The sequence below is a fragment of the Phodopus roborovskii genome, unplaced genomic scaffold (assembly GCF_943737965.1).
Source record: "Phodopus roborovskii unplaced genomic scaffold, PHOROB, whole genome shotgun sequence".
NCBI lineage: Eukaryota > Metazoa > Chordata > Mammalia > Rodentia > Cricetidae > Phodopus > Phodopus roborovskii.
This window is the reverse complement of record NW_026125059.1, coordinates 1,027,092-1,047,958: the sequence shown is the minus strand read 5'-3', so window position 1 is coordinate 1,047,958 and position 20,867 is coordinate 1,027,092. Positions and strand designations below refer to the sequence as shown.

The 20,867-nt window shown below is 48.7% G+C and overlaps 1 protein-coding gene across 5 annotated transcripts; it reads left to right on the top strand.

Annotated features, from left to right (window-relative positions):
* The first annotated feature begins 1,669 nt into the window (after positions 1-1,669).
* On the top strand, positions 1,670-19,711 carry Arfgap1 (ADP ribosylation factor GTPase activating protein 1). Of its 5 annotated transcripts, XM_051184657.1 has the most exons (14): positions 1,670-1,770; positions 4,700-4,763; positions 5,232-5,341; positions 5,647-5,818; positions 6,300-6,400; positions 7,160-7,246; positions 7,684-7,780; positions 10,635-10,691; positions 14,596-14,628; positions 15,494-15,523; positions 16,258-16,314; positions 16,755-16,814; positions 17,682-17,758; positions 18,320-19,711. In XM_051184657.1, the coding sequence occupies exons 2-14, from the start codon at positions 4,704-4,706 to the stop codon at positions 18,654-18,656; spliced, it is 1,278 nt and encodes a 425-aa protein (XP_051040614.1). In that variant the 5' UTR covers positions 1,670-1,770; positions 4,700-4,703; the 3' UTR covers positions 18,657-19,711. The 5 variants fall into 5 exon arrangements, with proteins under 5 accessions (XP_051040614.1, XP_051040631.1, XP_051040622.1 ...); XM_051184674.1 differs by lacking the exon at positions 16,755-16,814 and having other exon boundaries at positions 17,688-17,758; XM_051184665.1 differs by lacking the exon at positions 15,494-15,523 and having other exon boundaries at positions 1,671-1,770.
* Positions 19,712-20,867: the final 1,156 nt, after the last annotated feature.

The window sequence follows — 20,867 nt, the reverse complement described above, 5'->3', positions numbered from 1 at the left end:
GAGGCCTGTGAGTCTGGAGGTGAGATCCTAAACATACAGCACTCACACACCACACACAAGTAATACACCACTGACCCACACACCGAGTACATACATACACAAGATTCTAGTCACCCATGCTGGTGCTGGTATGTGTCTAAGTATATAAGAGGTGGACAGTTGAGCCATCATATCTGGCTTAATTTGGGTCTTAATGAGCTTTCTGTCCTCTGTATTTGGCCACTGAATAAGCCTGCAGAGGTCAGGTTATCTGTGAGTTCAGGAACATCCCGGTCTACATAGTGAGAGTGTCTCAAAATATACCATTCTATGAACCTGGGTGGGGTGCCTCATGCCCCTAATTCCAGAACTCAGGAGGCAGAGGACTACCTTGAATTCCAGGCTAAACTGGGCTACAGTGTGAGAGCCTGTCTAAAGCCACAAAGCCAGGCTGTGTAGTGACTACATTTTTATTTATTCTATTAACACAAAGTTCTGAACCTGTGGCAGAAACTCCAACAGCGTATGTAAGAAGGGACACACTGTCGCAATGGTGGTACAGGTACCAAGAGTGTGTAGGTACAATGCAGGTATGTTTGGTTTGACCTCAATAAAAACATTAACGTTTAGTCCATCTAGAAGGCAAATGACCCAGGCAGGGGTGGTGCACGCGTTTAAATCCCAGCACTCAGGAGGCAAATGCAGTTGGATCTCTGAGTTCGGGGCCAGTCTGACATCCAAAGTTATAGAGCAACCCTATCTCGAAAAACAAAAACATAAATAAAGTCAAGCAGCCGACGAGGAAGGAATACGTGGCACTGAGAGGCCCAAAGTAAATGCAAAACTAAAAACCACCAGCAATTAACTCCAGTGATTTGACCAGAAAAGCTGGCCCAAGTCTATTTTAAACCCCGGGTCCGCTGTTCGAGCTGTCAGTGGCCCAGGGCAGCCTTTGCTCTGATCCAGCCTCGGTGGGCACAGTGGATCCCTCCGCTCCGCGTTGCCAGGCGGCACAGCCCACGCCGGAGCAACCTGCAAACTCTGAGCGATGCCCAAGGTCTGCAAAGCCCGGAAGACAGGCGCGCTCCTGAGGAGGCGGAAGTGGCGCCGCGCGGGCCTCCCATGAATCCTTTCGAAGCGCGACGTAGCCGGAAGCTGCTGGCGGCTGGTGGGTGGGGGGGAGGGGGGACAGTGAACACTCAGTCCAGCCGGGCAACTCGGCCGACCCGACCCCCGGAGGGCAGCAGGTGAGCTGGCGGCCGGGACCCGCGGGACCCGCGGACCCTCCGTCCCTTGACCTTCCGGTTCTCAGGTTACCCGGCCCCTGGTCCTTGAGCCCTCGGTACTGCGGGCCTAGGCCCTGGGCCCCGGCTGTCTGACACCCCGGTCTTCAGCCCTGACTCCACGGCTCCCGCCTCGCCGCGCCCCGCGCCCGGCTCTCCCGTCCCCTGGCTTCCTGGCCCGGGACTCTCCAGTCCCCCCAACCCGTGACGTTCCTGCTCCTCGGACCCCAAACTCCAGGATCCCTGAGTGCGGCTGCCCCATCGCGAGCGGACCTCCTCGCCGCGGCCTCTGAGCATCAAGACTGCCGCTCTCCAGCTCGCGGTTTCGCGGATCTCCGTGGCCTCTCAGCGCCCTCAGACGCAGACCATTTCTGCACAGCCCAGTTGGCCCGGGCAAGAGCCGCTGCCTGCTCTTCACTTCTTGAAGAATCTGTCCAGACAGAGGTGCCCGGAAGCCAGACTCCCTAGCCCCAGCTCGTTCATTGATCGTTCCTCCTTGGCCTTTGAAGTGAGTACCCTGCTGAAGGAGGGAAAAAACAAAACAAAACCAACAATAAAATCCCCCAAAGGACCAGGCTTCTAAACCTTTGCTCGGTTTTACCTGGGTTTAGAAGGATGTTTGTCCTTTTAAGGCAACATAAGTCAGAAATAATCCACTGATTTAGGCTTCATATTTCTGCTGTACCGTGTTTGCAGCAATGGAGCCGTATCTATGGTCCTGGGCAAGGTGATGTTCTGAAATCGCCTGTTCTTCAGATGGAGGAAGCGCAGCTTAGACATGGGTTCTTTGTGTTCTGAGAAAGTCATTATTTCTCCTTGCCACCTGTACTGTAGCCTTAGGGCCAAGCTATGTTCCCAGATGTCCCCTTTGACCTCAGAGTTTCATCCTGCCCCAGTTTAAGAACCAAGTGCTCTGTAGTGTGACCTGTAGCTTAGTACCATCTGAAAATACCCTTATTTGCTCAGTATTTACTGTTTATGTCTACGTGAAGGAAGAGTAGTTTGCTATTTTTGATTTCAGCTATTAAGAATTCTGAGAGGTGTGGATGGGATGGATTACCGGGTAAGGATACTTGCCACCAAGACTGACCTCCTGAGTTTGATCCTTGGAATTCACATGGTGGAAGGCAATAGCTGATTCCCACCTTCTAGGCTTCTAGGCATGTACTGTAGACACATTATGCACACACCCAAGAAAGAAGTATTAAAAAAAAAAAAAAAAAAAGGATTGTACCTTTTTGGATTTGTATTTAGGCAGGTGAAAGTAAAGAGATACTTGTTCCCATGTTACTAAACAATATTTAAGATGAGTAATTACTCATCAGTACCCAAAGTTTGCCACACAGGACAGTTCCTTAAATCCAAGCCAAGCCTGGCATGATGGCACACACCTTTAATCCCAGCACTTGGGAAGCAGAGGCAGGCAGATCTCTGAGAGTTTGAGGCCAGCCTAGTCTGCATAGTGAGTTCCAGGACAGCTAGGGCAATATAGAAAGACCCTGTCTCAAAGACAAAGGAAATCAAAGCCAAATCATCTACTTTCCCCCGTTTTCCATAGCTGTGAGTGTCCTTCTGCTTTATTTCACAAAGTCAGAACTTCAGATGCTGACCGCTTGCCTTTGTTTACCTCCATTGTTTAGTTGTGGGTCTCTGAGGGCAGGCACAGTGCTTTGGATATTGAGGCTGAGTACAGAAACCCGCACTGGTCTTGGTGGTGGCTGTTCATGTAGCCACCGGAGAAGAATGCAAAGGGCTTTGTAAACTCAGATCTCCCAATGTCTCCCCAAAAGCTTTGAACTGTCTGGGGGTGTGCATGAGTAGATGCCTGGGATGCTGCTAACTGTTCTGCCTGAATGAGTCATGCCCAGGCCTGCATCCCACATGCAGGAGTCTGCATTTGTGTGTTCACGGTTTTAGGATGCCATTCTAGCATGTAGTTAACACAGTAAAAGGAAGCTAGACTGAACTAGGATTTAGTTTCACACAGCTACAAAAAACAAATATTTCCTGACATCTGACAGAAGGAGACCCTAGTCATGCCAAAAGATAGATATTTCCAAGGGCGGTGATGGCGCTCGCCTTTAATCCCAGCACTTGGGAGGCAGAGGCAGGCAGACCTCTGTAAGTTTGAGGCCAGCCTGGTCTACAAGAGCTAGTTCTATGACAGCCTCCAAAGCCACAGAAAGGGGCTTTTTGTTTGTTTGTTTGTTTATTTATTTATTTATTTATTTATTTTTATGTGAACCACATGAATAGAAAATGGTTGTTTTCAGTCTAACAGCTAGTAAGTTGCAAGGTAAAACACTGAAAACCTGTAGCTTCTGTCAGAGAGAGAGCTTACCTGTTGTTTGTTTTACGTGTGTCGCCCTGGGAGTTAGAGGAAACAGTATGGCTCTATTGGGACAGATAGCTGTGGAAAGACCACACCTGAGTGGGGGGCTGGCACGGGGGTGGGGTGGTGGGGTGGGGGGAGTGGGGGGGTGATGGCTAGAGGCCCAGGTCCTGCCTCCAGTCTCCTCAGTGCTGGTACAGTGTTTCTTTTGCTTTATTTTCCTAGCCCTGATTTAAATGGACCACCAGTTAAAGTTAATCACTGCTGAAACTGGTGGATATGAAGGAAAGAATAGTGACTAGGGGACAGGTCAGGGGGTAAGAGCACGTTCTGTATATGTATGAGGATCTGGGTTCAGATCTCCAGTATCTACATAAAAGCCAGGTATGGCTGCACATGTCTATAACCTCATCATTGGAAGATGGAAATTGGAAGATTGTGGGAGCTTGTTTCCAGCGGAGCTCCAAGTTCAGTACCCCAAAGGAACAGGGTGGAAACCTGAGGAACACAACCTGTGTCCCCCTCTGGTCTCCACATGTGTACACAGAAGAAGGAAGGAAGGAAGGAAGAGAGTATTAAAAAAGGAAGTGAGCTTTTCTCTTCACCCTAGCCTTACTGCTGTTCCCACCAAAGGCCCTGTGTGGGTGGTCTGTTCATTATTGTGTTCTGTGGCTACATTATCTCACAGACTAACACCATTGCCAGGAATACTTCCTTGCCCCTTGTTGCAGCCTTGGGGCTTCCTACACCAGCTTGGAGAGCTGGCGGAGAGGTAGGAAGTGAGAAGTGCTCCCTTCCGCCACCGAGTTGCCCTTTTTTAGTGGGGAAACAGATTTAGCAGCCGATCTTCATGTGTTTTGTAAGGTTACTCCTTGTGAGTTTTATCACCAAATGACAGGGCTTTTTATCAGGCACATAATGGCTGAACTCGTACTTCATGGCATTCCTGACTACTTACTGCTGGTTGTAGTCTGAGATTCCCTCCTGCCATGTGAAGTGACTCCCGCACTGTGCAGGGCCACCACTGTCAAGCCAGAGCAGCTTTGTGGCAGATCTGACGATGACATCATTCTGTCGCTGTGAGTGTTTGTTTCCCTCCTAGCAGCACCATGGCCAGTCCAAGAACCAGAAAAGTCCTTAAAGAAGTCAGGGCACAAGATGAGAACAATGTGAGTGTGAACCTTTGGGCTGGGCTTGGGTGGGCTGGTGAATGTCTTGGTGTCAGATGCAGCTATGGTTATGTGCTCCTCCTTGGGGAGGCTGATCATGTCACCGGGGAGCAGCCAGCTGTTCTCATCTGTTCTCGGTGCTCACTCGTGTGGGACATCTGTCACACTGCTCAGGTTGTGCTGAGGATGGTTGCTCGGTCTCCGTCCTGAATGTTTTTCTCATGAGAGGTTCTTTATCTTTATGCCCATTTCTAGGCAGCTTCATTCACCTCCAGCTTTGTCCTGAACCCACACCCTTTGACCAACCTGAGCAGCCCTGTTGGGCTTTTTGGCACTAGCTTTTTAGTTAAGTCTTTGCACATTTGGCCCATCCCTCTTCTGCATCTTTTGGGGGCATCTTTGGGGTCATAAATCTGCTCTGGGCTGCCTGGTGAGTTGTGTGTGCCCCTTCCCCCCCCCCCTTTGCAGGTTTGCTTTGAGTGTGGTGCATTCAATCCTCAATGGGTCAGCGTGACTTATGGCATCTGGATCTGCCTGGAATGCTCTGGGAGACACCGTGGGCTTGGGGTGCACCTCAGGTCAGTGTCCTGCCACTCAACCCCTGCACATTCTGCTTCTGTTCTACTTTCCATGTTGTGGGGCCTGCTGCCCAAACCGCTGTGACAGGATGTAACAGAGCTATTCTCCACCGTATTAGGTGGTCCTCACTCCACTAATACCAGCCATGATTATCCATTGTTGTCCAGCTTGTCTCCATGGAGCTTCTCCTGGCTTCTGCCTCAGTACTGGAAGCACCTGTGTCTGTCTCAGGAAGTGATCTGGGGTTGGGAGGCTACTTGGGGCCTCTAATACTTGGTGATCAGATCAGACATCTGGTTTCTAGCTTTGTACGCTCAGTAACGATGGACAAATGGAAGGACATCGAGCTTGAGAAGATGAAGGCTGGTGGGAATGCTAAGTTCCGTGAATTCCTGGAAGCCCAGGAGGATTATGAGCCTAACTGGTCCTTGCAGGACAAGTATAGCAGCAGAGCTGCAGCACTCTTCAGGGATAAGGTAAGGACTGAACTGGCTTGCTTCACACACAGAGGTGAGTGTATAGCACACGCTTCCACAGTGGCCAGATGTGCCGTTAGTGGCTTAGGGAAGCAAGCTTTCAACATCTGTGGAGGCCCTGCACTGTCCAAGAACAGACAAGGATAAGAGGCCTTTACTAAACCCAGAGAAGGCTCTTCTTGCCCACAGGGAATGCACATAGCCTGTAATTAAAGGGAGGAAAGGAACAGTGATCATAATGCCTTAGATTAGCTCGTTTGTAGACCCTCTTGACAGTTTGGCCTTCCTCAGATTTGGGGGTGGGAGGTCACATTAATGAGTTCTGTCTGTGCTTTTAAAATTGCTAGCATAGTGGTCAGTAGCTTACTGGCACTCTCATCGTCATAAGGGCCCTGGTTCATGGCTTTGTGGTACTAGCTTGTAGGGTTGGATGTGCTTGAGTAGGTGGTATATCTCCTTATGTCTTGTGTCATCTTGTTAGGTGGCTACTTTGGCAGAAGGTAGAGAGTGGTCTCTGGAGTCATCACCTGCACAGAACTGGACCCCACCTCAGCCCAAGATGCTGCAATCCACTGCCCACCGGTAGCTCCTCTGACCTGCTGGCCATATCTCAGCTTCACCCTCACATTGGTGGCAGCTTAGGATTCCCATAGAAACCTCATTTCTTCCACTTGTTGAAACAGCTCCAATTGTGAGCTATTCCCAGAAGTCAGTGAAAACTAGCTTCTTAACATTCCTGAAACAAGTTCAAACTTGTAATAAAAATTTACCCCAAATAGGAAGTAGCGTCTTGCCCCGTTCTGCAGGAGGGTTGGTTCCTCCCTCTCCTTGCAGGTGTACCATACAGCACTGTGAACAGTGCCTTTGGGGATGTGGTTGTGTTTTTATGCCATGTGGTCACTCCTCTGTGAGCTGTTGGTCATATCATAGTTTAGGCCCCAAGATGGTAGAGATCCCTGTTGTGTACACCAAGTTCTACTGTGAAGAATGTCCCCTCCCCACTGGAGGCTGGTGTAAGACAGATGAGGCACAGGAGATGGCTGTGCACTGAGTGACAGCACATCTACAGAACCTAATCAGAAGTTCCTAGCACTGATGGCTTCAGTCGTATTTCCCAGCTCTGCACCCTTATGGCCACTCCTGGCAAGTGTAGAATTCACTGTCATCTGCTGTTAGCTGGTGCAGAGAACCACCGGACTTGTAGCTGTGCCTGAGTATCCTATGGGTCAGAGCTGGTTGCTGTTTGACCCCATATGTGATATGTAAGGTACTTGTCATAAAGACTGAGTGGTTTCACTTGGTATTGTCAAGGTCTTACTGGCCTTTAACTTTCTGTTTCAGATCATCTGGCCAGCCACAGAATGTGACTGCCTCTGGTGACAAGGCTTTTGAAGATTGGCTGAATGATGACCTGGGCTCCTATCAGGGGTAAGTCCTCTTAAGCCGGGGATAGCAAGCAGCTAGGGCATCTTTGACAGGCCACCCTGCAGGGGTTTATGCCATTGGATTGGGGCTCTTTCCTGTAGGGTAAACTGGGCACACTCCTTCAGTATGTGTCCACAGTGTGTGTAATCCAGGGACTACTTTTGGCAAGCCCTAAGGTGACCCAGGTGGAGTGGAGGTTTTGAATGTGGAGAAAATCCAGTATTAAAGATGATGTGTTTTCTTCCTGGAATCTGCCTGGCCTGTAATTGGTGCTTTCCAGTAACTCCACTTGTGGGGGTTGAGTCTTGCTGGGGAACCTCAGATCATGTGGTAGAAAATATCCGTATAGCTCCTGTGCCCATTGTCCAGAGTGCCATGTGTCCTCTGAGAGGGAGGAGGCGCCTCTCCTGGTGGCTAGGGATGTCTGTGCTTATTTTCAGTGCTCAGGAGAATCGATACGTAGGGTTTGGAAACACAGTGCCACCTCAAAAGAGAGAAGATGACTTTCTCAACAATGCCATGTCATCCTTGTACTCGGTAAGGAGACCTAAGTTCTGTAGAGTGCCTCCTGTGGTAGACATAGCCAGAGGGTTGTCCAGTGCCAGGACAAGGAGGGCCCTTTGTGGACAGAGTGGGTAGTCATGGGGCATATACTCTTTGGTCAGATTAAAGGTCCTTTCTTGTTTACCTTCAGTGAATGGTTCTTTTTTTTTTTTTTTTAAGAAAAAGGTCCTTTATTAATATCCCTAATGTATTCAGCCACTTACTTAATCTGGCCATAAGAGATGTATTTCACATTTACTAGAGTAGATTTCCTCAAAGCACTAAGTTTTCTATGGAGACTGTGTACTTCTTATCTCTAGGTTGTGTCCTGAGTTCAGTGGAAGACCGACCCAGCCTCCTGGCCCGTGCTGGGTAGGCTGACTCAGAAAGTGAGGCCCCAAGCAGAGGCTGCCCAAGGTTCTGGCATTCCACTGGGGTGTGGTGCTGGGTTGGGGGCAGTTTGTCTGCTTTCAGGGCAACTTGGAAGCTCCAGGTCAGAAATTTAGGGTGTGGCATCTTAGGCTTGCTTTTCCAAGGAAACTAATATTTTTTTTTTAACATTTTTTATTAATTTATTTTTTACATTCCAATACCAGTTCCCACACCCTCCCCTTCTCCCACTCCCCCACCCACCCCACCTCCCATCTGTTCCTCGGAGAGGGTAAGACCTACCTAGGAAGTCTGTTAAGTCTGTCCCATCATCTCCTTGACGCAGGATCAAGGCATTCCCCACCCCACACACCCCTGTGCCTAGGCTGAGCAAGGTATCTCTCCATGTAGAATGGGCTCCACTAAGTCAGTTTGGGCATTAGTGTTAGACATTGGATCCACTGCCAGTGGCCTCATGTACTGTCCCAGCCACACCATTGTCACCTATGTTAAGGGAGTCTAGTTTGGTCTTATGCAGGTTCCCCATTTGTCAGACCTAAGTCATTGATCTCTCAGTAGCTCTGGTCAGCTGATTCTGTTCGTTTCCCCATCATGGCCTTGATTCCTTTATTCATGTTATTGTTCCTCCAGAAATTAATATTTTTAAAGCTGCTTTTGTCCATTGCAGTGCTGTGTTCTGTAGTAATTAATCATAAATGCAAGCATCCTGAAGCAGGGGCTGCTGCTAAGTGGCAGGTTGTACATCCATTCCCGGATGCTGTAAGTGAAAAGAGGAGAAAATAGGTCAGACATGGTAGGGCACACCTTTAATCCCAGCACTGGGGAGGCAGAGGCAGGCAGACCTCTCAGTTCAAAGCTAACCTGGTCTACCGAGTGCCTCCAGTGTTCAAAAAACAAAAACAACAACAGACTAATACAAAATAAAAAAAAGGAAAGGCTTTTTATATTGATACTATATCTTCAAGGTAAGAATAAATTAGCACTGTGCATGAGAGTAATTAGATACTTGACTGAATAGGGGCTGACTGCAAAAATCTGCTTTGTTGCTGTGTGTGTGCACTGGAGTCTGGACTGACAGCACAGGGGAAAGACTGGCATCACCCTCTTCTTTCATGTCAGGAATGCAGGAACTTTTTACTTCTTTTTTTCTTTTGAGACAGTTTTGCTTGTTGCTCTTTGTGGTCTCCTTGAACTCATGTAGAACAGGCCAGTCTCAGATTTACCATTATTCTCCTGCTTCATCCTCCTGCATATTGAGATTACGAGTCTGAGCCATCATGCCTGGCTTAAAAATTGTTTTAAAACTGAAGTTGAATTGTAATGGACACCTGTAGCCCTAGCGCTGAGGGAAGTCAAAGCAGAAAGATTGCCATGATCTGAAGCCACCCTGGGCTACATAATGAGAACCTGTCTCAAAACCAAAGATTTGCTTAAAACTGTCCTCTTTGCTGCCAGGGAGTGTTGTAGGACTATGTATGGCAATGGCAGTCACTCTGCTGTCACACTGGATCTTCTGTAGGACAGAAAAGCAGGCTTTTGTTATAAAGCCTGTTGCTATTGAGACGTCTCTCTCTCTCCTTTGTTTTTTGTTTTGTTTTGTTTTTGTTTTGACAACTCATTTTGTAGGTCAGATTGGCCTTGAACTCAGAGATCAACCTGCCTCTGCCTCCCCAGTGCTGGAATTAAAAGGTGTATGCCACCATGTCAGGCCCTATAGAGTTTTAGAGTTTTATTTAAAGCCTCAAACCCTCATCATTCTCTGTCTTCTACTGACGACTTTTTTTTAAAAACATTTATTATATACACAGTATTCTGTCTGCATGCATACCTGCCTATCAGGAGAAGGCATCAGATCTTATTACAGATGGTTGTGAGCCACCATGTGGTTTCTGGGAATTGAACACAAGACCTCTGGAAGAACAGGCAGTACTCTTAACCTCTGCGCCATCTCTCTAGTCCCTGATGACCTTTTCTAATGAACATCAATGACTATGGATGTCTCTTAAAGGATATTGGTTCCTCTGCACTATCTTGGGGACAAAAGCCAGTTGTGGTGTAAGGGGGCACTTTTACATTGAATTAGTTTTAGTTTACTTTGGAAGGTATTGGTGAGGAACTAACTTTGAACTTAGAGGAAGGCCTTTGCCCGCCACCGTCTGTTCCTCTGGGAGGCAGGGAGGAATAAGGAAAGAAGTGAATGCAACCATGCCAACACCCTTTTGTGTCTGCCCGAGAGGCCTCGTGGCCTTCCTGTGCTGTGGTTGGTGTTCAAGTTCCTCTGGGAAGGAAAGCACTGAAGCATGCTGTGTGCTGCAGGACTGGGCTGCCTGCGGCTGCTCACGAGCTGTAGAGGTGTTGAAGAGCCTCCTGTGGAGCCATGCAGTGCTGAGGTGTCAAGAGCGTGGGATGCACGGGGTCTAGAAGAACCATGCTCCATTATTCTCTGTTGTCTTCTCAGGGCTGGAGCAGTTTCACGACTGGAGCGAGCAAGTTTGCTTCTGCAGCAAAGGAGGGTGTAAGTAACTGGGGTGCGTGCTGTCCACCACTGGCCTTAGGTCAGCCTTCACTCTTCTGGCAGACAAGCATGGGGCCTTGTCTACTGCAGGATGGCCCAGGAACCCTTACTGTAGCAGGTGTTTGTTTTTTGTGTAAAGGACAAACTGCTTGCAGGACCTGACTTCATGTGGGTGGAGACAGATGCCGTCCTTAGTGAATGGCTGATGGGTACATGTGCCTGCACTTTTGCCTTGGGGTCTTGAGAATGGTGTTGGGGAAGTCTAGCTCCTCCTCACTTGTACTTAAAATGAGAGGAGAGCTTGAGGGTCCTCGTTTTGGTAGACTGTGCTGTATAGGCATCATGTCTGACTCTGGCGATGAGCTGGCAAACACTGACGGGAAGAAACCATAAAGTGTAGACTTTCAGCCTAAGATTGGGCTGTGTGGCCATGGTGCGAAGAGGAACAGGGATAGAGGTAAACTGGCCTACTGGTCCACAGGAGTCAGATCAGTAGTGCCCGTAGCCATCCAAACAAGCCGGAAGCCACTGTGTCTACCCTTCCTGCCCATTTGCCATGGTTGCTGACCAGGGGTATGTAACGAGTTCGGTTTTTCCGCCCGCCGACAGGTTTTGTCCGGCAGCTGCGCCAGCCCCAAATAAGGCACAGAGACTTTGTATTTGATACAATGCTGTTGGCCCGGTTACTTGTTTCTTATCGGCTAGCTCTGTCTTAAGTATTAACCCATTTCTGCTGATCTATGTATTTCTCTTACCGGGGAGCCGGCAGCATACTGCTTTCTCCAGACTCTCCATCTTGACTCCTCCTTACTACTTCCTCTTTCTTCCTTGTTTCCTAGTCCCTCCTATTTTCCTTTCCTATTGGCCAACAGTGCTTTATTCATTAACCAGTATGAGAAACATATATACATAATGGCATCTCCTATTATCTCCTCTTTTCTGTCTAAATAAAAAGAAGGGTTTAACCTTAACATAGCAAAATATATCACACAACAATTATCAAGTAAGAATCACAGTTAACAATATTTAGTTCATTAATATTTAGCGAGATTTGAAGAAAATATTCCATCATCTATCCTATCTTTGTGTGTCTAAAGTAACTTATCTTTAATCCTAACTAAGGAAAACTATAACCATAACTATCTGTCTTCAACTCCTTCAAAGACCACAGAAGGATAGTATATAAACTCTAGAAATGACAGAGACAACTCACTGCCTGGTCACCCAAAGTTCTTTTGTAATCTTCCATCTTCAGCCCATAGGCCATCGTATGTCTGGCAGACTCTTCAGCAACGCAGGAGACTTTAAACTGTCTTTTTGTATTGGCAGTTTGTCTGTTACTTTCCTCTGTGTCCTGCAGACTGTCTGGCAGACTCCTTCATGAAGCAGATTTCTGTAGCAATGTCCATCGTGAATCAGCAGTCACTTTTCTGTGGGCCCTGCATGTCCAGTTTATATAGCACAAAGTCAAACAGTCCAGACAAGAGCAGTATTTTGTCCAAATGGCTAGTCTTGCCATATTGGAAGTAAACTCCATAATGAGTTTCTTCAATGTCCATCTTCATCTTCCTTTCTGACGCAGGTGGTGTTGCCAGGAACAATTATGTCTCATTGTCAAGAAAAACCCTAAACCATTTTAAATGCCATATTCTGTAGGTCTTTGAAAGATTTGAAGAATATCTATCTATCTCAAATACATCTGCATATCTAGAAAACCTAACTCACCTAGCTATGTTTTGACTATTATAGGTAACTATCTAAAATCTGTACTAAATTATACATTACATTTTTAAATGAGCTATATAAACACAATACATAAACAAGAAGAGAAATATACATATACAACATTGACCTTAAATTGTATCAATAAATGAAAATCCATTCCAAAACAAAGTATTCATATCTATACCATAATTCCCTTTTTACCTTTAAAAAGAATTGGCTATGATCATTAACCATTTATAACCAAGTCCATTTAAATGAAAACAAACATTTATAAACAATATTTGGGAATTTGGGCGTCGTTCTTTCCAAACTACTTCCTGCTGACAGGGGGCGCTGTCATGGGGGATCCTGAGAAGATGTAGAAATCCTGGCTGTAGTCTGCAAGACTGCCTTGTCCAAGCTGTTTTGAATGTTGGATCACCAGCGACTCTGTTTCAGGGGGTCTGGCTTGCTCAAACCACATTAGTCTGGAAGGAATCCATAGCTTTTTATTTTCTGTGGAAACAAAAATAGAAATCCTTTTCCCCAGTAACTTGTCCTTGAACTTAAATTTTGGAGTCAAAGCATTTTCAAAATATATAAATTGAATTAATTCAGCAGCATTTGTTTTAACAGTTGTTGTTTCCTCAGCAGTCAAACAATACAAAGACAATATAATACCGTACAGTATACAAATTTTCTCCATCTGTGGCTTTTTATTATTCTGTTTCTTTTCTATTTTTTGAGACAGGGTTTCTCCTTGTAACTCTTATCTGTCCTGGAATTTACTCTGCATACCAGGTTTACTTTGCAAATCACAGAGATCTGCTTGCCTCTGTCTCCTGAGTGCTGGGATTAAAGGCATGTGCTACAACACCCAGTTCCTCTTTGTCTCTTTAAAACCATTTTTTTTTTCATGTCTACGTATATTTTAAAACACACTGTAAACCTTTAGAGGTTCTTCTTAATATGAATCTGTCTTTACTGTAAATCTTTATCTTCGTCTGGCCACAAGTCTTTTATCTGGTAAACAACAACATTGCTAAAATGAAAGTCATAGCTGTGTCAGCCGAGGTTTACCAAAGATGGTGGCGGGTACTTTTACTGCCAGCAAGGAAAGCTGTGCTCACCGCCTTGGTCTGCGCTGCCACCCAGAAAGCATGCTGCCGGCTTGGAGATGTGGTCACTGCCATTGCCATCTCTCATACACACCAATAAATTGTTAGCAGAGTTATTTAAAACCTGTGCGGTTTTTTGCCGCTTAAGCTGAGTCAGGAATCTTCCCTTAAAGGAGCCGCGTGAATATCTGCTTGTCTCTAGCAAAGCAGAGTTCAACTGAGAAAAATGCTGCTACCAAGAAACCTTGCTTATCTCTGTTCTTTTGTTTCTAAAACCCTTTTTTAAGCTTTTGTTAAATTTTAAGTGGAAGTTCTTACTAGCCACGTGGGCGCCATTTGTAAGGAGTACGGGTTTTTCCGCCTGCCGCCGCTGGTCTTGTCCCGCCGCCATGCCACCAGCCCCAAATACTACACAGAGACTCTGTATTCGATACAATACTGTTGGCCCGGTTACTTGTTTCTTATCGGCTAGCTCTGTCTTAAGTATTAACCCATTTCTGCTGATCTATGTATTTCTCTTACCGGGGAGCCGGCAGCATACTGCTTTCTCCAGACTCTCCATCTTGACTCCTCCTTACTACTTCCTCTTTCTTCCTTGTTTCCTAGTCCCTCCTATTTTCCTTTCCTATTGGCCAACAGTGCTTTATTCATTAACCAGTATGAGAAACATATATACATAATGGCATCTCCTATTAGGGGTATTTCCTCATCCCAAGAATGACTGGTGCCAGGAAGGTCTAGTTACCTTTCAGCTTGGGCATCTGTAGACAGGCCTACCTTTTCTCAGATGTCAACAGTTCTGTATGTCTAGATAAGTTAGATACAAGTAGGGGCAAGGGTGGCTGCTGAGCCCAAACATGTCCCACCTCCAGCCTTTTGTGGGCTTGTTACAGCATCTGCTAAGCCAGGCCTCCCTACAGCAACCTGGTCCCGGAGGTTGCCAAGGTTGGTGCTGAATGCCTTGGAACTTTCCAGGAGGGAGTTCTGGAACTAACTCCACCTGGGCCCCACATAGATAAAGCCTTCTGGTCAGGGTCAAGAAATTTGACTACAAAATGCTGGGTTTTGTTTTTCCTTTTTAGGCTACAAAATTTGGATCCCAAGCAAGTCAGAAGGTAAAAGGGGGGGGGGGGAGCTTTTGTTCTCTGTTTTAAAACCTGTTAGTCTTCATACACACGCAGTGTCTGGAAGCACCCTGGGCTGGAGGTCTGAGGGCCCTAGTGAAGAAGGTCCTCACCATGCTGCCTCAGTGCCTCCAGCTGCGCCAGCAGGCGGCTTGCTGTGTTCAGGGCTTCCTCGTCTAACACAGCCACTAGTAGACATGAAACCACGGTGCCATAACTGCCTTATGTGGCAAGGCTTGTCTAGGCCCCGGCTCTCAGCCTTGGGCTGTCCAGTTGGAAAGGTGTCACTGCATCCCCACTTGGCAGCTTGGTTTGTGGCCAGCAGTGACAGTCTGGGCTTGGCAGTTTTCTTCTCTTCCAAGCTGAGTATAAGAAGAGTTGCCATGTCCAGAGCTCTGTCGGCTATGCTGTCCTCCGTGGTGAGGTGGGCAGGGTTTTAGGTCCTTGTGGCCTGCAGCACTATTCGTATGCACTTCTGCCTCTGGGGCCTTTCCCAGTCCTGCATCCCTAGTGATCCACCTTGGAGAGCCTTCCTGGCTTTGCCTCAGAATGTCTCAGTTGGGCTCAGGCTCCTCATGCTTATCATGGAGTCTGGATTGTGATGAATTTGGAGCAGAGAAATAACGATGCCAGGGTCCAAAGTAAGTTGGTGCGGGCTGGTGTGGTTCTGATGCAGGTAGTAAAAGGGTGTGGTGGTGCACAGCTGTAATCCCAGCAGTCAGGCAGCTGAGGGTTGTTAAAGGGCTGCATTATGAGACAGGCGAGGGGTCTGTTTCCTGACACTTTGGGGCATTGCTAATGTGGCTCCCACCGCCTGCTCTTTCTCTGTAACTGCCTTCGTGCCAACTGGGTCAAGTTTTGGGGTTACAAGCAGCAGTCAGAGCCGGTAAAACCCTGTTTGTACTGGTGCATGCTGCCTCGTGTCTGCTGAGCATGCGCTTTGCTCCTGGCTGTGTCTCCCTTTGTGTTTGGCCTGCTGGCGCTGGAAGCTCATCGTCTGCAAGATCCATAGCCCTGGTATTCCCTGAGTAAGGTTGTTTGGGCCCAGTGGGCTCTGGAGAGAAAGGCTTCTAAATTTGGTTTTCATTTCATGGATTAATTATCCCAAACCAGGTAACTCCTGGAATCTCATCCTTCCTATATTAATGAATTACCCCTTTCAAGCCCTTTATCTGGTCTTGCTTTGAGGGTAAGGTCCTGGCAAGTCATATTCCTAAGGTGGCTCAAAGCTTTGTGGCCTCACCGTGGTGGCACCAGGAGAGACTGTATCTCCTGCCCCACCTTTTCTCCATCTCTCCGCCGAGCCTCCCACATAGGCTTTTCTCCCATGTAAAGCTCAGTGCCTAGTTGAGGAAACAGATGGAGAGGTGCCTGCAGTTAGCAGACCTGTGTCTATCCCCTTCACTGTGGACTAGAGCCAGAGCCTCTCCTAGTGTTGTGAGGGAGCTCCCTTCCTGTCTTGGTCCTTCCAGTCTGATGTCACTTCTGTGGTCCTGCTTCCCGTGTGTCTCCACACCCCACTGCCTGCCTTCCTGTTGGCAAAGCTTGTGCTGTCTGGTGCTTACTCTCCAGCAACTAATGTTGCTGCATGTAAAGCTCACACAGTGTCTCTTTCCACAGGCTTCAGAGTTGGGCCACAGCCTGAATGAGAATGTTCTCAAGCCTGCACAGGAGAAGGTATGGATGGCACCAATAATTAAGGTGTTTATGTGTACCGCTGAGGCCCTTTATTGACCAGGGAAATGGGTGTATTGGGGATCAGCAAAATATTGCCTATAATTTTCTCTGGTCCAGGTAACCTTGGTCTCCTTAGTCCCCCCAGTTAGCTTCCAAGGTGTCTCTTCCCCATTTTATCCCAGTGGCCTGACCACAGGCAGTGGTGCTTGTCTTCAGAAGGGTATTAGCCCTGGGAGGAGTCAGTAGCCCCTATCCTTCCTCACAACAGGAGTCTGGACAGCAGGTGTCTTCTCCAGGGAGGCCCAGGTTCCTCTTCAGTGATGAGGTCTTAGGAAGCTGAAGCCAGATGGGCTCCGGTAGAACTTGGGGAACTTAATGTGGCAGGTCTCTCTGGACTCTGAAGCTTCAGTCCTCCTAACAGTGCCCTTTAAATTGCACAGGTGAAGGAGGGAAGGATTTTTGATGATGTGTCCAGTGGGGTCTCTCAGTTGGCATCCAAGGTAGGGCTACTCTACTGACTTGCACAGCCAAAGCCAGTCTCCATATTCCAGACCCAGGGCCGTGAGCTCACTGAGGCAGTGGCCACTGCCCTCTGATTTCTGAGGGCTTGAGGAATATGGAAACAGCTTGGTTATTGGGGACTTTGCAGCCACTAACCTTGTGCTTTTCTTTCTGTCTTGCTGCTGTTGGCCTGTCCTTTGGTAAGTGCCAATGCCACTCTTAGCTGTTACTGGTCCTGTGACCTCTTCAGAGCCTGGTGGGATAAGGGTGGGGTCATCAGATTTCCCAACATGATGGCAGTAGATGACACCTGTAGACCTTCATTGCACTGTGGTAAAGATAAAACCTGTGGTGGCTCAAAACTTTTAGCACCTCCAAAGTGTTGAGTGTGACTTTGCGAACACCATGCCTTTTTTTATGTGTTTGTTTTTTCCAGACAGGGTTTCCCTGTGTAGCCCTGGCTGTTCTGGAATTTTGCAGACCAGGCTGGCCTCTTAACTCACAGAGATCTGCCTGCTTCTGCTTCTGCTTCCTGAGCGCTGGAATTAAAGGTGTGCGCCACCACCACCTGGCGTAAGGCCATGCCTTTACTGATATCCGTGTGACCTTGTCTTAGCCACACAGGAGTTGCTGCTGCAGAGAAGGCAGAGAGATGCTCTGAGCACGTAGCTAAGCAGCCAACAGCTAGTGTTGCTTCAGCGCAGCTGCCATGTTACTGTGCACATGTGTGCGTTTATCTGTGTGTGACAGTTCTCCAGGTTTTGTCCAGGTCTTCTCAGAAGAGCAACATTCATTTTTGTTCATGTTTTAGAGCCAGGGGTGCTATGTAGTGTTCGGCCCCAGCTTCTTTTCCTGTCTCCCTCCAGGTCCAGGGAGTTGGCAGCAAGGGATGGCGTGATGTCACTACTTTCTTTTCAGGGAAAGCTGAAGACAACTCAGACAGGTAGGCCATGTCCCCATCCCAGGCCCTGGGTCCTTTGAGCTCCCTGAGAGATAGCTGGTGGCCTGGCCTAGCATCCTCTGTCCAGTGTTGTATACATAGTCCTTTACTAGAGGCAAAGTGGTTGCCCTTTGATGCCCCACCTGGCTCGTGGACCGAAGGCTGCATGCTCTTTCCCAGTGCCCTGGTAAATGTCCTGCAGTAAATGGGTGATGGTTGGGAATATGTATTGAGGTAGCAGGAGGAACTCAATTCCTCCTAAAAGTTCCATGCCCTCAGCACCAGGGTGGACCTTACAAAGGCCCTTCCCTCAGCTCTCATAAAAAGGGACCCTCACTTGTAAGGTACACTGACCCTACAAGGATGGCCAGGAAGCACTTGAAAGGGCAGCAGCCTGTCTAGGCAGAAAGAGAGCGTGGAGCTGTTGTAGGCATTTGCCACGCCCTGGTCAAATGTAGGCTGGGCTTGTGAAGTGGTGAGTCTTGTTCTGGAGAGCCCCTGAGACCCGAGCAGATTGGGCAGCTTCTGTGATAACTACTGAGATTTTGTTTCTCTCTGTAATAGACCCTTAGAGGGCCACAGCTACCAAAACAGCAGTGGAGACAACTCCCAGAACAGCACCATAGACCAGAGCTTCTGGGAGACCTTTGGGAGTTCTGAGCCCCCCAAGGCCAAGTCCCCAAGCAGTGACAGCTGGACCTATGCAGATGCCTCAACAGGGAGGAGGAGCTCGGACAGCTGGGATGTTTGGGGCTCAGGTTCTGCATCCAACAACAAGAACAGCAATAGTGATGGCTGGGAGAGCTGGGAGGGAGCCAGTGGGGAGGGGAGGGCAAAGGCCACCAAGAAGGCCCCCCCATCGACAGCCGCCGATGATGGCTGGGACAACCAGAACTGGTAGGAGCCTTGCTGCACCTTGGCCCCAGCCCTGCTGGGAGACTGCTGTGTTTGCACTTTACCCTTCTTGTTCCTCCTTCATTTGACCTCAGTGTGAAGACCGTGGCTCAGGCAGGGACATGTCATCCGTCTGCCTCTTGGGTCCTCTGAGCAGCCTTCCTGGACCCTGGGTTCTTGTGGCCCAGGCCCTGTCTCTGCAGCCTTGGGACAGCCTGGAACTGCCGTCCTGTGCATTGTCAGCCAAGCCAGACATCTGCTTTTGTTGAAGTCTTTTAAAACTTGAAAGAGTTGCTTAGTTCTTTTTTTTTTCTTGAAGAAGATGCCAGGAGTCTCAGGCTGGACAAGAAATGACAGAAGCAATACTGGAGCTCACACTGCCACCGACGCCCTCACCTGAGTCCACGTCCTGTGGCCTGTGCTGTGAAACTCACTTTGTGACCCTCTGCCTTTCCCGCTTCAGCCTGCCCAGCCCTCAGTTTCATGGGACAAACTCCACAGATGGCCACACGCGGCAGCTTGGGTTCTGGTTCCTCCCTGAGCACCTGACTTGAACTTGGCCAGCCCTGGACAGCTCAGAAATGAGGCAACGAGGGCCAAGAGGCTGGTAGTGTTTTCGGCACACCCGTCGCTCCCGCCCAGTACAGGGGAGCCTGAGTACGGAGGGTGGGCTCTGGTACCAACTCCACTGCCAGGGCTGGGACATCTTGACAGGGGAGCCTCCATCTAGGCAGGGCACCTGTTGGCACTTTGCCAGGTATTGTGCCTACGGCAGCCCAGACTTTGTCCCAGCCTGTTCAGGGTGCTCAGGGTCAGAGCACACTTGGTCATGTCTCCTTAGCATGCAGCTGTCCCTCCAGACGGCCCCACCTCCCACCCCGTGGACTCTGTGGAACACTGCAGTTTGAGACCCATTTGCTTTCAGTGGGTTTTGTGACAGCCTTTTCCTCCCAGGATTCCGTGGCTGCTGTGTGCTGTGGCTGGAGAGCCCGGCTGGGTCTCTGTCTCCGTAAACCCACTCCTGTCTTGACCCTCAGTTTGACCAGCAGTGCATGACCTGAAGCTCTGTGTGGTTTGTGTGTGTCGCGTTTGCTTCCACGTCCTGGGGTTGAGCTGTCTGGACCCTAAGGCTCCAGGGCTTGTCCCACCTTGGGAATTCATAGCTCTCTGCAGTACCGACAGGCCTGAGGTTTGGGGAGCCCTTGTAGGTGCTTTATCCTCAAGTGGACATGACTCTGCTTGGCAGTCAGGTCACAGAATATCTCTGAGCTAGGAAAGCAGGGGGGGATACCCAGAACTCGTGACTAACAAAGCAGCCACAGGTAGATGAGGTCAGAGGTCAGAGTTTTGGGGTGAGAAGCCATGGGATTTGTGGGAGCATGTAGAAAGTTGGCAAAAGCCAAGGGAGTCTGAGCATGGAGGACCCACACCAAGTGCTGGTGCCCCCCCAAGAGCAAAGACCCCGACCACGAGTCAGTGGATACAGGGTGACATAATGGGAATGAAATATGAGGGTGGTTCTAACAACCCAGAGCCCTCCAGACCACTTGTACAAGCCCTTGAAGGAAAGGATGAGTAAGGCCCAGGTCAAGGTACTGGAGCCTTTGGCTGTTTTTTTTGAGCTTGTATATGGGGAACTTGGTAGACTATATCCTACAAACACAAACCCTAGAGAATCCCCCTTACCCCCTTGGGACAAACACAAGCCAGGTACTTCTGGGCTTCAGGGAGGCAATGGTTCTGGGATAGGCCTAGTTATACTTAAGTCGATAGTCTGGTCCTGGGTGACCTGGCAGCCAGGTTGTCAGGTAACTTGGAAAATGGGAGAGGAGAAGGCGGTGGTATCTTGGACTGTCTTTGAGCTTGTGGCTTGGGTAGGTAGCCATTCCTGGGCTGTGTTATCCAGAGACTGCTTATCTTTCTTGGGGCAGGTGGTGGCTTGCCTCTGCCTTCCATCTTCCTGACCTTGGCCAAGAGACATCCAGTGGGAAGTGTGGAGCCCCCTGTATGAGTAGTGGCCCACAGAGGGTCTCTTCCACTGGCAGCACTAACGGGCCAGGGGTTAAGCTGATACTGGTGTGTGGTCTCCCACAAAGTGTCCTTAATCGAGTGGGTGCTTAGCTGAAATTGGTCTTGGTCTCTGGCTGGCTGTGAGGAGTGTGGGCTTCGGTGTCAAAGGGGCGTAGGTCTCAAGTCAGGCTTTGCTCCAGACTTCCTT

Excerpts from the sequence above, each read along its gene's own strand:
- Arfgap1 (XM_051184657.1), top strand. The coding sequence starts at position 4,704 with ATGGCCAGTCCAAGAACCAGAAAAGTCCTTAAAGAAGTCAGGGCACAA. Across the intron at positions 5,342-5,646 it reads GGGCTTGGGGTGCACCTCAG|CTTTGTACGCTCAGTAACGA; the intron begins GTCAGTGTCCTG and ends TCTGGTTTCTAG. Across the intron at positions 14,629-15,493 it reads GATCCCAAGCAAGTCAGAAG|TTTTGGGGTTACAAGCAGCA; the intron begins GTAAAAGGGGGG and ends AACTGGGTCAAG.